The 18002-nt window shown below is 42.4% G+C and overlaps 1 protein-coding gene across 2 annotated transcripts in view; it reads right to left on the bottom strand.

The window, feature by feature from the left end:
- The window catches only part of SERPINI1 (serpin family I member 1), an 86953-nt gene that overhangs the window by 47804 nt on the left and 21147 nt on the right, over positions 1–18002 (bottom strand). For both annotated transcript variants that reach the window (XM_073626150.1, XM_073626149.1), the window contains exon 2: positions 1642–1904. In XM_073626150.1, the coding sequence (XP_073482251.1) occupies positions 1642–1891 (250 nt within the window). In that variant the 5' untranslated portion in view covers positions 1892–1904. The remainder of the gene's footprint in view (positions 1–1641; positions 1905–18002) is intronic.

The raw sequence follows: 18002 nt of genomic DNA, 5'->3' as shown, positions 1-18002 counted from the left end.
AAGGTTCCTGTACTACTTTGGGGGCGACTTGGGGCGACTTGCATAGACTTCTATACAGAAGTCGTTTTGCAAGTCGCCCAGGCAGTCGTGTGCAGGTCGCCTCGGTGAGGTGACCTGCAAGTCGTGCCGCCCCTAGTGTGAACCGAGCCTTAAGCCACCCAGTCCAGAGGATCTCTGCCTTCGCCTTGGTCAACATCACCGAAACCATCGCCTGCGATCCTGTTCAAGACTTGCTTTGCTGACATCCCTTCTGGCTCCAAATCCTGCTTGCTGTTACACTACATTGATCCCTGACTTATTATTAAACAAGTGTGATTTAACTATATTTCTGTCTAGGCCTGATTTCATGGTCTCTGACACTGGCCGGGAAGACAGGGAGTGCAGGGAAAACACAGTGGAAAGAGTGCCATAGGACAGTGATGTCACTGGAACTTGAGAGTGCTGTCAAGAAGATTAGAGGTGATGGGAGCTTAGTGTCACAGATAAGGAGATGTCGTCAACAGGCAAGGGTCAGCAACAGCTCGGCTAGGTGACACCAATTCGGCAGGCAGACACAGAGCCAGAAACAGACTGGGTCAGCAACTCGTGGGCAGTTAGGTTTAAACAGCCACAGACAGGCATCCTAGTCAGAGAATGAGCTGGGGTCAGAACAGAAGCAGATGGACAGACAGGGAAGAACCACAGATTAATCAGAAAACAAGCCAGGTCAGTAACAGAAATCAGGATTGGATGCAGAAATATTGGTCTGAGTAGTACAGCTGAAGATCTCTCAGCAATGGAGTCCTGCAGATCTCAGCCTTAAATAGCAGATCATATACAATTCTAGGAGTAGCACTATGAACATGAGCAGGTGCTTGCGCTACAATCTGGCTGTGCAGACTGACTTTCATTCTGACAATGTCTTTAGACTAAAGAAATTTAGCAGTGGTTACATACCAAAATATCAAAAAGCCTGTGCATAAGTTAACTAAACTTTCAGAGCAGCTTGAGAGCCTACAAACCTCTCTCCTCCACCTTCAAAGTCAGGTCCACCACTTCTGCACATCATTGTTGGCCAGTTAGGTTGCCCATCACATTGGCAGACTAATTGTCGGATGCAAGAGTAATTAAGGGTTTGGCCAAAACTTTGGAGATAAATGAGCAATTTAGGTCTTTAATTGCTTGGAGTGCTATACTCATGAGGTAGCATTAGGCTGCATGCACACTGACTTAAAAATCACTGCTTCTACAGGAGTTTTGTGTTCTGCCTGTGGAAGCAGCTCAATGTTATCCTATGTGTCCATGCACATTAGGACAATTAGAGGCAGGAAAAAACCCTTTCTGTTTGCGTTTTTAATTCGAGCTTTGTGGCAGAAAAAAATGCTAAACTCTCCTAAACAGTGTACAAAAACACTCTATATGAGCTTTTTTTTTTTTCTGCCAAGGGAACTGGCATTTTTTTAAGCCCAGTGTGAATAAAGCCTTGTGCTGTTTTCAACAGGATTTATCTTACGATTTCAGAAAAGTCTTTGGGAATTCAGATAACTTGTATTTGTATTCTATAGCCATCTAACATACTACACTAATTGTACACTCCCAACAATTCCACTATGGACATTCAATATGACTGGAAATAAGAGACTGTATATGGGTAGTATTTACCATTCTTTAGTTTGTCATAACCCAGACCATGTCGAATCTCTTTAAGGCTGGATCCACGAGCACCCAGCTCCACCATTCCAACAGCTAGAGCAATGCTCAGAGGAGAGAAGAATATATTGTCATCTTCCTTTGCAGCTCTTAGTTCATGGTACATCTTCACTGCAAACTCAGTAATGGTGTCATCATGAAGGCTACTGCCAAGCACGGCTGCCTGGACAGCGATCAATGTGAGGAAGCCAATGACATGCATAGTTCTAAATAATCTAGAAAAAAAAAAAAAATCAATACAACAAGATTAGGTACAAAACAAATACTCATAAAAAACAGACATTTCTCCCCAGTATTAAAAACAGCTTTCTTAAAGTATGGCATAAATCACATGAGAATGACAGATATATCTCATGAATTTGATTCTCTAAAACATAATGGAAGGTTAGAGGTGTTACACCGATGTATGTGTGCATGTTGCATGAATGTAAAGTGGGACAGAGAGCTGACTACTACAAAGCCTATTACCACTAAGTGCAGTAACTCTTTTAGATTGTAAACTTTCATGAACAAAGCCCACCTAAAGCTGGCCATAGTCTGTTCGAAGTTCAGCTGGTTCAGCAGGGACCAGGCAAATTTCAGTCATTATGTATGTGGCTGTCTCTGTTTAAACAGCATTCGTTCATTAGATTGAATTCTGTTGATTGGACAAGTTGGAAAATGTTTGTCAATCAACAGCTGCAGCCACTGCTTAGCCTATTTTGACAGCACCGTGTCCCGCTGTCAGAATGCAATGTCCCAGCAGGAGGGATTCCTACATTCAGTTTGTGTGGATGGAGGACTCTGTTTTTTTTTTTCCTTCTTCATTCAGCCTGATGGCTGAATAAAAAAAAAAAAAAATACTTCTCATCTATGACCAGCTTCACTCTCTTGTCTTGAATTGTATTGTACCCTATATTTTGTAAAACACAGCACAAAACTATTGGTGCTATATAAATCCTGAAAAAAATAATAAAAACTCTTTTTCATAAAAGTTGACAAATACCATAAACACCTCTGAAAAATATTAAAGAAATCCAGATACTCCCAGAGGCACTTGAATGTCAGAAAAATCTGTAATCAGTTTTGCTTACCTTGTAAAGTAGCATTCACTATGTTCCTAAAAACACCAAACTCCAGCCCAAAATGGTTCTTTATGTTTTAAATAGAGTAGTGAATGCACAGAATGTCAGAGAGGTTTTATTGTAATGTGCCCCCAAATGTCTTTACATTATCTCTTTCCCAGGGACAGCGAGTCTGAAGGACAGGAAATGGGAAATGTTTCAATAGGGACAGAAAAAGCAACGAAAATACATTTTACTGCGATGGGGTAATTAAGAAATGTGGTCAGATTTTTACTGCTGTGTGTACCCCTTTCTGTCCCAGTGACCCCCAGTTCCCTCAATTCTTATCCTAGTGTCAGAGGGTTTCACTGAGGCTCACAATAAAGGCCCGTACACACAATAAGTAGATCGGAAGAAAAATCTTGCATGACGAACGATCAGGCGATTATCTGATCGTTCGTATAGTACTTTCGACAGCTGATTCTGATGACAAAATCTGAAGGTGTAGGTTAGAAAATTTATCATAAGTGAACACAACGTCTGATTTTCGTTTAATTAGTACAGTTTTCGTCTGAAAAAAAATCGTAAGAGCAAGACCACGCATGCTCGGAAATTAAAGAATATATTACAAAACAATACAATACAACACATTACATCAATTCTGAAGTTGTATTCTGTTGTACGAGAATTTTCGGAAGCAGAGTAACCTCTTAATTTGCGATATGAGACTAGCATGCAAAAAAAAAAAAAAAATAGACAATTATTCGTCCAATAATCTCATCGTGTGTACCAGGCTTTAGGGGAAATATCCCTAATGGAGTCACAGATGGCAATAAAAATGTTAAACCTTACACACTCCATACCAAAAGCGAACTTTTCCAGCGTCTTTCTGTCCCAGCAGCAACCATCTTCATTCCCGTTCCAGATTAATCCATAACACATATTTTAAACACATATTTTAACGGACAATTATAACTACATGCAGAAATATTACAAAATTTCACACCGACATAGAAACACCACAAAATAATGCTGGAAATCTCTTTTGTATAATGAAAACGTGCTCTACATAAACTCAATGAGGCCGATTTCCCCCCCACACATAAAATAAGATGTTCAGTCACATAACTTACTTTTCTGTATGAACTTTGATGCTGACCCATAACTGGCAAGAGCTGAATTTTGAATCAGCTAACCCAACATACCTTTATGATACCCGAGTCATAAATGTGTTAGGGCAGCCCCCTAACTTTGAACAGGCTGACAGCAAACATTAACCACTTCAAACACCAGGCCTTTTCTAACACTTCTCTACTACATATAAAAATCTACACTGTTTTTGCTAGAAAATTACTTAGAACCCCCAAACATTATATATTTTTTAAGCAGGGGCTCTAGAGCAGCCATCATCAAATGGCAGCCCGCGGTCCGAATGTAAAGTGCCTCCGCTCTGCCGTCATTGGTTGCAGAGTCCCTTATAAGCCAATGATATTGCATGTGCGCCCCGCCCTCTGCTGCTGCCTCTCTCACAGCTCCTGACCAGGCAGTGAGGTAAGGCATGACGTTACGTGCGCGCCCAACCACTGCTGCTCGTTTTCTTGCAGCTCCCGGCTCTCCTTGCCAGCCGTGGGGTATGATGTGCGCTCCGCCCCCTCCAGCAAGACTGCAGGCACAGCCTTCTCCCTCTGCAACTTGCTACCTCTGCTGGCTTCTGATCCCTGCTTGCCCTCAAGGCATGTGGGATGTATTATATACAGGGGCATAACGATGGGCACATTTTGTCTTAAAGGGCACGGTGATGGGCACATTTTATGTTCGGGTTCACTCTGATGGGCACACCAAAATGTACCCATCAGAGTGCCCCTATACATAAAATATGCCCATCAGTGTACCCATTAACACGAAATAAGGGGCATTCTGATGGGCATATTTTATGTCAAGGTTCACACGGATGGGCACATTTTGTTGTGCCCATCAGAGCGCCCCCTTTAAAGGGGTTGTAAACCCTCAAGCTTTTTCACTTTAATGCATTCTATACATTAAGGTGAAAAACTTCCTGTGCTGCAACTGCCCCCCAGAGCTCCCCCTTTTACTTACCTGAACCCGGTCTTTCGAATGACAGAGATGAGCACACTAGCTCCAGCCGGTGTCTTGTGTCCTGATTGGATAGATTGATAGCAGTGCAGCCATTGGCTCCCGCTGCTGTCAATCAAATCCAATGACACGGGAGGCGGGGGCGGGGCCGAGCTGTGCTGTCCTTGTCAATAGCAGCAGGACACGGGAGTGCGCCTGCATGAGTGCCCCGAGGGAGAGCCCCGAGGAGGATCGGGGGCCACTCTGTGCAAAACCCTTGCACAGAGGAGGCATGTATGACTACATGTTCTTTTTTTTTTCTTTTTTTTAAACAAAGCTTTAGTTACCCTTTAGCATAAAAATAAGGGGCATGCTGATGAGCACATATTATGCTATTGGGGGCACTCTGATGGGGACACCTCGTGTAAAGGGGCACTCTGATGGGGGACACCTCATGTAAAGGGGCACCCTGATGGGGGACACCTCATGTAAAGGGGCACCCTGATGGGGGACACCTCATGTGATCAGGACACCTGATTTAAAGGAGCACTCTTTTGACGGTACCCAATATAAGGGGGCACCCTGATGAGGACAAAATGATGTAAGAGGTCACACTGATGGGAGAAACCAGAAGGGCGCCTTCTGATGAAGAAACCTGATGTAAGTGGGCACCTTGATGGGAATACTTGATGTAAGGGGGCACTCAGATATAAGAGGGTGCCCTGATGGTGGCAACTGATTTATGGGGCTAGTCTGATGGGGGCACCCAAAATAATTAATAACTCTGGTAGGGGCGCTTGATGTAAGGGGGAACACTATTGGGGACATTTCCAGAGTATTACCACAGTGTGTGGAGGAAACAGTAAGAAAAGCACAAGAAAGTGTGGCTTGCGTCAAAAAAAGGAAAGAAGACGCATACAGTCTTTCATGGCACAGACTTGTGATTCGAACCTCGGCCGTATAATTTTTTTAGTGACCGGACCTCCTTGAATTTTAATTCACTACCCCTGCGCCCTAGAGAATAAAATGGTCTGTGTTGCAATTATTTAAGTTATACAGTATTTATGCAGTGGTTTTTCAAATGCAGATTTTGTGGAAAAAAATACACTTTAATGATTAATTTTAATTCACAAAAAGCACAATATGATAATTGTTTGGTAAAATATAAAAGATGATGTTATGCTGCGTAAATAGATACCAAACACATCACACTCTAAAATTTAGTTCGCCTGTGGAACGGCGGCAAATTACGGTACCTAAAGATCTCCATAGGTTACTACTTTACTTTGGAAGTTACCAGTTTAGTGTGACATAGGTCTACCGCTAAAATTATTTCCCTCGCTTTGCCATTCCTCACGTGTGGTGCAATTGCTGTTTAAATATGTGTGTGGGACCTACGTGCATGTTCACATTTGGGCATGAGCACAGATGAACAGAGGCATTTTAGAATTTTATTATTAAAAAACAAAATTTACACTGTATCTAATTTTTTTAATCACTTTTATTGCCATCAGAAGGGATGAACAACTTTTTTTTAGGGCCAGTGATTATGCACAAGGTAAAAGTGATCAGAGAGCTTCTGGATTACTTTTACAGGTGGTGGAAGGGGGCCCCCCCTTCTGATGCCGCCTTTACCAGGCTCTCATTTCCCATTGGGGAGCCCGATAAAGATGCAACCTGCGACATTTTGGTTTGATTTGGAGGTCAGAGAAAAGAGCTGGGGTCCAATTAGACCCCAGATCCCTCCATAAAAAAGGACCTGCCACAGCCCATGCTATCACAAGGGATGTTGTTCATTCCTTGTGATAGCAATAAAAGCGATAAAAAAAACCCACAAAAAAACCACAACATTAAAAAAGGACAGTGTCAATTTTTTTTATAAAATAAATAGTAAAAACTTAAAAAAAAAAAAAAGTAAAAAGCACCCCTGTGCAAATGCGAATGTCAGCCTTGCACGCATATGTAAACAGTGATCACACCAGGCATGTGAAGTATGTATTGCTGTGAACGTCAGAGCGAGAGCAATCATTTTTGGCGCCAGATGTCCTGTGTAACTCTAAGTTGGTAACCTGTAAAGGCTTTTAAAGCATCACCTATGCAGATTTTTAGATACCATAGTTTGGCACCATTCCACAGGCGTATGCAGTTTTAGGGCTCATGCACACTGCATCTCAAAAGGAGCTGTTCCTACAGGCTTTTGAGTTCTCATTTTTTTTCTGCCTGGAAACTCCCCTCCATAGCTTATGTGTCCATGCATATGTTAAGTTTGGTTTTTCCCATGGATTTATCCTTGGCCTTGTTTGTATGTGTTCATGCACATTATATGCATTTTCAGAAGTTTACAAGCTTACAGGCAGAATCCCCCCCACCACCACCACCAAACTCGTGTTTTGAGAGGAGCTTTTGAGCAGAAAAAAAAAAAAAAAAGACACCTAAGCACCCAAAAAAGTAGGAAAACGCATAAATGCCTGTAGGAGCAGCTGCTTTGAACTGCAGTGTGCATGAGGCATTAAAACGTGACATGTTTGGTATTTATTTACTCAGTGTAGCATCATCTTTTATATTTTACCAAACAATTAGGTATTATATTGTGTTTTGGAGTAATAAAATGCATTTTTGCTCAAAAAGTTGCAAAAAAAAAAAAAATGCTGTGTAAATATCGTGAGACATAAAAATTCTCTAGGGCCTAAAAATAATATACAATGTTCGGGGATTCTTAGTAGTTTTCTAGCAAAAAAAAAAAAATGCTGATTTTTACATCTAGAAATGGACTGTCAGAATTGGCCTGGACCTGGTTAAAAGCTATCCCATCGACTGTAACAGGTGTCAAAAACAGCCAAAGGATTCAACAACTGCTGAACATTGCATGTAATGTCTAAACGGAAGCCCAGCAACATGAAGCAATACAAAGGTATGTTTCAAATGTATTCACTTACATCTGAAAGATTACGCAAAGCATTTGATATACGTTTTAAATGCTTCTGGTACACTTCCCTGTAAATGTATGTGTTCATCCTCTTGCCTAGCCCTCTGTTCCTGCCACCTTTGAAGTAGTAATGTGGACAAGCCCTAGCAATTGTAACTAAATGTAAATACTACCGATGCCCCTTTCTCATATTCAGTCACCTATGGTGCCTTCCCCTAGGCAAAAGGGCCATATAAGCAGACCAATTCCTAGGAAGTTCCCAAATGACTTGTGTTAGTATATACAGTCATGTTATTAATGGCAATCATTCAATCACCATGAGCTACATCTTACACACCCTTCTAATCTGCATTGCCCAAAGACACAAACACTACAATAAAACAACCACAGACAAATATGGCAATTCCATAGCTCCCAACTGTCCCTGATTTCGAGGGACTGTCCCAGATTTGGAGCAATGTCCCTTATTCCTTCTCATTTGTCCCTCATTTTGGTCTGATCTATATAGTTGTATATAAAATGCACTTTATCAAAAAGTGCTTTCCATTGCTAAACCCTTCATCTGATTTCTAAATTGCTGCATTTGTAAAATTCCAAAAGCCAATATCAAATGAATAGTAGTGGTAGAGCTGCACGATTCTGGCCAAAATGAGAATCACAATTTTTTGGCTTAGAATAAAAAGATCACGATTGTCGAGACGTAAAATCTTTCATATTATACAAAAAAAAAAAAAAAAAAAAAATTGGGCTAACTTTACTGGTTATTTAATTTCCCAAAAAATTGCATTTGAAAGACAGCTGCGCAAATACAGTGTGACATAAAATATTGCAACCACCATTTTATTCTCTAGGGTCTCTACAAAAAAATATAAATAAATAAATAATGTTTGGGGGTTCTAAGTAGTTTTCTAGCAAAAAAAAAAAATTATTTTAAAGTGGAGTTCCACCCAAAAATGGAACTTCCACTTTTTGGATTCCTCCCCCCCTCCGGTGTCAGACAGGAGGGAGCAGATACCTGTCTAATACAGGTATTTGCTCCCACTTCCTGGCATAGATCACCGCGGTGATCTACGCCACTTCCGCCACCTACTCTGTCCTCCTCCACCGCTGTATTCTGTGAGACACAGAATACAGCAGGGACCTGAGCGGACGCGCAGCACGACTCGCACATGTGCAGTAGGGAACCAGGAAGTGAAGCCCCACGGCTTCACTTCCTTATTCCCTTACCGAGGATGGCGGGGGCAGAAGCCAAGAGCCGAAGGACGGATCAGCTTCGTTTGCTGACACCGCGGGCTCCCTGGACAGGTAAGTGTCCATATATTAAAAGTCAGCAGCTGCAGTATTTGTAGCTGCTGGCTTTTATTATTTTTTTTTCAGTGAACCTCCGCTTTAAGTTGAAACCAACAAATGTCAGAAAAAGGTTTAGTGTTTAAGTGGTTAAACTTTCGACAAATTGTTACAATGTTTCTAGTTAAGTTCACTGCTAAGGCTGGGTTCACACTGGTGCGACACGACAGCCGTCCCTACTTTGGATCCGACTTTGCCCTTCGACATGAAGCCTGCATGCGTCCGACTTTCAATGAACGGGGATCAGACTTGGATCCCCGCCAATGCCCGGCACTGTGTTTGGTATGAATCTTGAGGGGGAACTACACGTCAAATTTTAAATAAAAAAAAAAATGGCATGGGTTCCCCCCCTCCAAGAGCATACCAGGCCCTTGGGTCTGGTATAGACCTTAAGGGGAACCCCCCTACGCCGAAAAAAGGGTGTGGGGGTCCCCCCAAATCCATACCAGACCCTTATCCGAGCACGCAGCCCGGCCGGTCAGGAATGGGGGTGGGGACGAGCGAGCGCCCCCCCCCCCCCCTCCTGAACCGTACCAGGTCGCATGCCCTCAACATGGGGCTTATCTTCTGCAGCTCTTTTGCTAGCGGTGGCTCGGACTTCTGCCTTCTGCCTCTTGTCTTCTTCCCATGTTGACATGAAGCTCTCTCTGGCTGGAATGCTCTCTGAGCTCTCCGATGTGACTTATATAGGGGGTGACCCCGCCCCCTTATGCCATCACAGTCCCTGGGCATGCTGGGACTGTGATGTTTTAGGGGGCGTGGTCACCGGGTGATGTTGACCACGCCCCCTTATGATGGCACAGTCCCAGCATGCCCCGGGATAGTGACCTCATAAGGGGGCGGGGTCACCGCCTATATAAGTCCATTGCGGAGCGCTCAGAGAGCATTCCAGCTGGAGAGAGCGTCGTGTCAACATGGGAAGAAGAGGGAAGAAGACAAGAAGACAAGAAGGCAGAAGGCAGAAGTCCGGGCCACCGCTAGCAAAAGAGCTGCAGAAGATAGCGGAGGAGACGGCAGAAGATCAGGACACCGGGAGGAGACGCTGGAGAGACCCCCGAAGTCGGAAGAAGACCCCGGAGCTGCCTAATAGATTAATTTAAAAACCTGTGTAATGTGTTTTTTCATTGACACTTTTTTCCCTAGGTGAATGGGTAGGGGTACGATGTAGCCCATACTCATTCACAAAGGGTGGGGGGCCGGGATGTGGGGGCCCCCTTATTAAAAGGGGGCTCCCGGATTCCGATAAGACCCCTACAACCAACGGCCAGGGTTGTCGGGAAGAGGCCCTTGTCCTCATCAACATGGGGACAAGGTGCTTTGGGGTGGGGGGGCCGCAGGGCGCCCCCGTGCCTCAAAGCACCCACCTCCCCATGTTGAGGGCATGCGGCCTCATATGGTTCAGGGGGGGGGGGGGCGCTCGCTCGTCCCCACCCCCATTCCTGACCAGCCGGGCTGCGTGCTCGGATAAGGGTCTGGTATGGATTTGGGGGGTACCCCCACGCCATTCTTTCAGTGTAGGGGGGTTCCCCTTAAGGTCCATACCAGACCCAAGGGCCTGGTATGTTCTTGGAGGGGGAACCCATGACGGTTTTTTATTTAAAATTTGGTGCGGAGTTCCCCCTCAAGATCATCTGAGCACAAGTCGCATGCCGAAGTCGGATCATGCGAGACGGCGATCCGACTTTGATTCGACTTCAGTGATAGTCAATGGGTTGAAGTAGGATCAAAGTCGGACCAAAGTAGTACAGGGAGCATTTCTAAAGTCAGAATGACTTGTGTTGGACCAGTTAGGACGGCTCCCATAGGGAAACATTGGATTTCACATGTCATGCGACATGAGCTCCCAATGTCGGAACGTTTGTCGGACCAGTGTGAACCCAGCCTAAAGAATGTTCTGACTCTTGGCAGACTGCCCAGATTTTTTCTTCCTTTCGTTTGACAGCCGTGGCTTCAGAAGAGCAGAGAGAATTCTTTGCATAGACAGAATCATGAAACACTTTTTTCAAGATCGCAACAGGAAAAAAAAAAAAAAAATCACGGTAACGATTCTTGATGATTATTCGTGCAGCTCTAAGTAGTGGTAAAAAAAAGCACTTGTGGGTTTAACCAATCTTGTTTTTTGTACAATTCTCCTTTAATGGGGCGTGGCAAGGGGTGTGTCCTATGCCTGCATACTTTTGCTGATAGGTGTCCCTCATTCCCATCTCAAAAAGTTGGGAGGTATGCAATTCTAGAACACACGACACATGCTGAGAATACAGATCAAGCGTGTATCACACAGTGGTGCTAGTAACCATTGCATACTGGAAGGTGAAATGGAATATTATACGAAAACGAATACGTTTCCCCCAATTTGATCATACTGCACGTAATGTAAATTTACATTTTCCAAGAAGCCATCACATACAATGTTGTTCATTTTAATCAAAATGTCTATGTAATGAACAACCGCATAGCAAGTGACAACTACATGTCACGAGCAGAAAACACCATAGCTCCTGATTGTTAATAGAGGGCCTGATTAACACAGAAAGCTCCAGGCCATGTTGGAACGAACCGTGTTCATTTCTTCCAGCAGTAGGATTCTTTTCCATAGATTGCTACATTCAGTTCTATCATCACACCTGTAAATTCTAACTACCAGAGGCGCATCATTTTTATTGCTAGGTCATGGTATCCTATATTAGAAAACGACAGGTTGGTGTGTAGTACAGCACAAAGGGAAGGCTCTGCCCTGCTTTCCTGCCATTGTGGCATGCAGAAAAAGCTTGGTCATTTGACTAGCAACATTCATTTTTTTTTTTTTTTACTTGTGTCTAAAAATTCATGGATATGTATCATGCCCCATCTGGGAACTTATGGCTTATGACACTCGCGCTCTATTTTCAGACAAATTTCCAAATGAAAAATTAAAAAAGGGGGAAAAAAAATAATACTGGTAAAAATCGTATTTGGTGGTCACCACAGTGTATGGTTTTAGCAGAACAATGACTACGTCAAGGTCATACTGGCCCAATGACTACGTCAAGGTCATACTGGCCCAATGACTACGTCAAGGTCATACTGGCCCAATGACTACGTCAAGGTCATACTGGCCCAATGACTACGTCAAGGTCATACTGAGCAAACGCCTTTGTTATTCCAGGATGTGGAAGTGAGCAGGGGAGATGACATTCTCCTAAGAATCCACAGAGAAAAGGATCACAGCTGACTAAATTCGGGACCTCAAAGCTAAGCCTAGGTTTACACTGGTGCGTGCGGAACACCGCGTGTGATTTGTGCAGGAATCATACCGCGTTCCTGTGCACATCACATGCAATGTCTGTGCGGTGCGATTTGAGCTATACATTTTGCATGGCTCAAATTGCATTGCTTCCTCACCAAAATGGTGCAGGACCCTTTTTTACCCGCTCCTGAATCTCATCACATGGGTGTTCACATAATCGCACTGCATTTTGTGATTGTTAGATTAACGACACCCACAGCAAATCGCATGGACGCCATGCAATTGCTATGCAGTGCGATGCGGAGAAACAGTGAATCTTGTGCATTTCACGCATCGCGTCAGTGTGAACCAGGGCTAAGTGAGAATAGGGCCCAGCAAGGTCTTCCTTCACGATATTATATCTCTATGTGAACCTATGCAAAAACTAAGGGTGCTGATGAAGGCTCCATCAGGTCCTCATCTACTGTCAGCAAGAGTGCAGGTAGGGATGGCGCTTGTCCCATATAAAAAGAATCCTATTATATGAAGGTGTGCTGCTGTCATGAATTTAGCAGAAATGACACACTGAATATAAATTGTAAATTAAACTAAATAGATACAAAAAAACCCCTTTCCCAACCAGCCTTTTTTTTTAATGATTAGGCGATTATGCAGTTAAAAAAAAAAAAGAATCAAATGAAATAATCAGAGAGCTTATTTAGCCTTCAAATAACTCAGAATACAAAACAATCTAATAGAACGAAAGATCAGCTCTCCTCTCTGCTAGCAAGCAATTCACCATAAAACAATGAATATGGAGTACAATCATAAAGCCCATGGGGAGTATATAATGAACCTCTCATGAGAAGAAGCTGGAAGGCAATATTGCGGATCTTCTGAAAATACTAGTTGCCTGGCTGGTATGCAGATTCACCTGCTTCATTACTTGCAAAAAGATGCCGATACAAAAAAAAAAAAAAAAAAAAAAAAAAAAAAAAAAAAAAAACCACAGTCAGGTCTCTTTATCTGTATCTCCATCTATAATTTCAGGGGCTTTACTGCTGCATTCAGTACTTTTATTCAGCGCACCATGCCTCCACCAAAAGTAGGCAAAGTACTGCTATTCATTTTTTTTAAGCTTGAAAATGCTTTTCAGCACACCTCTGCGTTTTTTATTTTTCGCTATAAATACAAAAAAGAGCGATGATTTTGAAAAAAATCAAATAAATATTTTTTGCTTTATGCTATAAAAGCCATATCCAATAATAATAAAAAAAAAATGTAAAAGAAAATTGAATTCCTTTATAAATTTAAGCCAATATGGATTCTGCTACATGTTTTTGGTAAAAAGAATCCAATATATATATATATTCCCTGCTGTCAGAACTGAGATAATCCTTGTTTACATAGGTATATCTCAGTTATCTGTGTTTTACTGACAATCGCTGGGTGCCGGAGGACAGAGAGTCCCCGGGAACCACAGTTCAGTTTCTGCTGTGAATTATGAGGCAGAAGTGCAGGATCAAGTACATAAAATGCTTGATGCATGCAAACGTGATATCTGTCTCCCCAGCTATCTGCACGAGTCACTTTTGACAGTCTATGTCGATACCATACAATCCTGAAGGATGCGCACAACCCCCCCCCCGCATTCCAGTACATAGCAAATAATTGACAGCATAGGTTGTGCATGTTTCCCTATGAGACTGTGTAGGGGGGTGTCCATTTCATCCACTCAGTTCTCAGATTACATATAGCTCCCTGATCTATGCTGAGCGGTGTGTGAAATCCAATCCCTGCCCCTTGCTGTGTAAATTCTGGACTTTGAATGGATATAGAGAAGAGAGGGCCGATACACAAATCACCATACAAAGTTGTATCTGTTTATCACCTGAGGCCAGTCCCTTCAGTAAATAGCCACTTTAAGGGCTGGTTCACACCACAAAAATGCACTCCAGATGCGTTTCTGCATGCACATTTTTACAGCGTTTCCTGGTGCATTCCAGATGCTTTTTTGTTCTTTTTTCACAATACTGGGGTCTGGTGTGTTTTTTATGCATTCTAGTTAATTCCAATGCATTTTACCACATTCCAGTACAGCCCAGTGCAGGAAAAATGCAGAATGTTCTACTTTTTTTCCTGGAACTGACCACACTGGTGTGAACTATGACATTGGAAACCATATAAACTACTTTCCATACATTTTTGATGCAGAAAGAAAACACACTGGACTGAATGTGCTGTGAACTGGCCCCAAATGTGCAATTTATGAACATGGTCTTAGACAGAAAATTTAAATGCGCAAATTAAAAAAAAAAAAAACAAAAAGAAGAAGAAAAGAAGAAAAAAATAAGACCGATTTACAGTATGTGTATGCTAACGGAGGTACAAATTGCATGCACCCGGGCTATCAGACTTACTATATTGTCAAAAGTATTGGGACGCCTGCCTTTACATGCACAGGAACTTTCTTCCAGAAGCGCATTTGTGAGGTGAGGCACTAATGTGAACGAGAAGACCTGGCTCGCAGTCTCCCCTCTAATTCATCTCAAAGGTGTTCTATCGGGTTTAGGTAAGGACTCTGCAGACCAGTCAAGTTCCTCCACCCCAAACTGGCTCACCCAGGTCTTTGTGCACCAGTGCACAAAGCAAGGGCCATAATCATGTTGGAATATGAAGGGGCCATCCCCAAACTGTTTCCAAAAGTTCCAAAGTTGGGAGCATGAAATTGTCCAAAATATCTTGGTATGCTGACACCTAACTAAGGTGCCAAGCGCAACCTCTGAATAACAACCCCACGCCATAATCCTCCCTCCACCAAATGATTTGGACCAGTGCACACAGCAAATTCCATAAAGACATGGATGAGTGAGTTTGGGGTGGAGGAACTTGACTGGCCTGCAGAGTCCTGACCTCAACCCGATAGAAGACCTTTGGGATGAATTAAAGCGAAGACTGCGAGCCAGGCCTAAGATACATTAGTGCCTGACCTCACAAATGCGCTTCAGGAAAAATGGTCAAACATTCCCATAAACACACTCCTAAACCTTGTGGACAGCCTTCCCAGAAGAGTTGAAGCTGCAAAGGGTGGGCCAACTCAATATTGAACCCTACGGACTAAGACTAGGATGCCAATAAAGTTCATGGGCGTGTAAAGGCAGGCGTCCCAATACTTTTGACATAATAGTGCATTTATGATATATTTAAAAAAATCATATAAAAATTATTGCGCCAACGTTGTGTAAGAAAAGCTGCTAGCACTACAATCTAACAGAACATTGTATAACGATCAAAGGATAAAAATGTGCAGCGCTATAATGTGAAATAAATTGCAATCAAATAAATAAATGGGATATATACAAACAGTGAAAATACCATCAACCAAATAATAAAGTGCAATGTGCAAATAAGTGAATATGTGCAAATATGAAGCAGCAACTGTGTGGTAAGACAGTCCAGGTATAGGACGTTGATCCGTTCCAGTAATAGTTATAAGAGACAACCAGAGTCCACTTAAGGAGTCACCATGACACGTGCATCCACCACATACCTCCCAACTTTTTGCGATGGGAATGAGGGACACCTATCAGCAAAAGTATGCAGGCATAGGACACACCCCTTGCCACGCCCTCTTAAAAGGAGAATTGTACATAAAAAAAAAAAAAAACCAAGCTTGGTTAAACCTACAAGTGCTTTTTTCACCACTACTATTCCTTTATACTGGCTTTACAAATGCAGCAATTTAGAAATCAAATGACAGGTTTAGTGCTGAAAAACACTTTTTGATAGATAAAAAGTGCATTTTATATACAACTATATAGAAGAGACCAAAATAAGGAACAAATGAGGAGGAATGGGGGACAGAGGGACATTGCTCCAAATCAGGGACAGTCCCTCGAAATCAGGGACATTTGGGAGCTATGCCACCAACCAGGAGAGAGAGTGAACATCCTTACCGGAATATATGGACTCAAATGCCAGTGGAAAAGGGTCAAACATGCATAAATAAGGAAATTCCAAGATGATCATCGAAAGGAGTAATCTCTAAGGATCTGACACCATAGTTCTCCGCAACGACCAGCCTGTCTTGTATGATCATGGACTAAGGAAGACAAAATCCTTTTGGGAGAATGTGCATGCCTCTTAAAAAATATAGGTGGTCAGGAAATTAGATCCGTAATTTATGCCCCTTGCAAGCCTGAAATGGCTCAGTGGATTTTGGGTCTGAAAAAGTTGTCACGTGGTATCCCCATACTCGGGAACAGTAGCAAAATGTGTTTACCAGCAGCCAGAGGGTTTTTTTTCTGCCTATAAAAGCCCCCTTTTTTTTTTTTGGTATTTTCACTGTTTGTATACATCAATTTCTTTATTTGATTGCAATTTATTTGACATTATAGCGCTGCATGTTTTTATCATTTGTGATATATTGATGGCCAGTCAAATGCACGCTTTCGGGTGAGTTTACGCTATAATGATGGAAGTATTGGTCTCTAATCTCCTGGCTGAACCGGGTGATAAATGGGGACGTTAAGAAAAGGGGCATACTTGACAGTAGGGCTGCAACTAACGATTATTTTCATAATCGATTAGTTGGCCGATTATTGTTTCGATTAATCGGATAATAACCTTAAAAAAAGTGTGGTGCATAATTTAATATGTAAAGTTAAAAAAAAAGGCAATTTATTCTTAAATATCTCTATGGTAAAGATAAATAACCAACTATATGGTTAGGGAGCAACATCTCTAATCCACTCTGAGAATAACAGACAGAACAGATATACGGTTTATACTATTGGAGGTTGAATCTGGTAAATATCATAAGACTCAGATCACGTTTTTTATTTAGACCCCTCTCACACTGGGGCGCATGTAATGTGCCCTGCCCCCTGTAAAGTGCCCTGTTCCCATGTGCCCTGCCCTCATGTAATATTCCCTGCCTCCTTAAAATGTACCCTGCTCCCACGTAATGTGGCTTGCCTCCATGTAAAAGTTTACTTTAAATGTAATTGCAATGCCTTCTATTACCTCCGGTCTATCATCCTCCACCTTCTCTGGGTTCAGATGCTGATCTTCCCTGCACAGTCTTTAAAGTAATTATTTTTTAAAACAACAAACATGTTATACTTATATGCTCTGTGTAATGATTTCACAGAGCAGTCCTGATTCTTCTCCCACCGATGCTTCTGGCTCCTCGTGCTTTCAGAGTGCCCCAATAGTAAGCTGCAAATTATAGTATAGCGTACCCCTATAGCAAGGTAAAAAAAAACTTCTGCCTTTAGACCCACTCACTTGCTGCCCAGGACTACATGTCCAATGAGGCATTGCTCCTCACACATTCACAAGTTCTCAGGCACTTACTGACATGTATGGATGGTGTACTGAGCAGTATGTGTGCTGCACTGTATTTCCTGATATGTAAACACATATTGCATTCTATATGCAGGTCAACTAATCGGCTGGCCGATTAATCGATTATGAAAATAGTTGACAACTATTTTCATAATCGATTAGTTGTCGATTAATCGATTAGTTGTTTCAGCTCTACTTGACAGTGATGCTTTGAACCAAAATAATTCATGTGTATGCTTTTAATATTCAAGTTAGGCCAAAAGCTTTGGCAGCCCCATCTCAATTTTCACTTCCAGGCCCTCTGGCTCTTGGTAGAGTCATCACTTGCAATGCTACCTTAATTCATTGTGAGCTCTTCCATTCAGTGCAG

Source organism: Aquarana catesbeiana, linkage group LG04 (assembly GCF_042186555.1).
Source record: "Aquarana catesbeiana isolate 2022-GZ linkage group LG04, ASM4218655v1, whole genome shotgun sequence".
Taxonomy (NCBI): Eukaryota; Metazoa; Chordata; class Amphibia; order Anura; family Ranidae; genus Aquarana; species Aquarana catesbeiana.
This window is presented reverse-complemented; position numbering and strand designations above follow the sequence as displayed.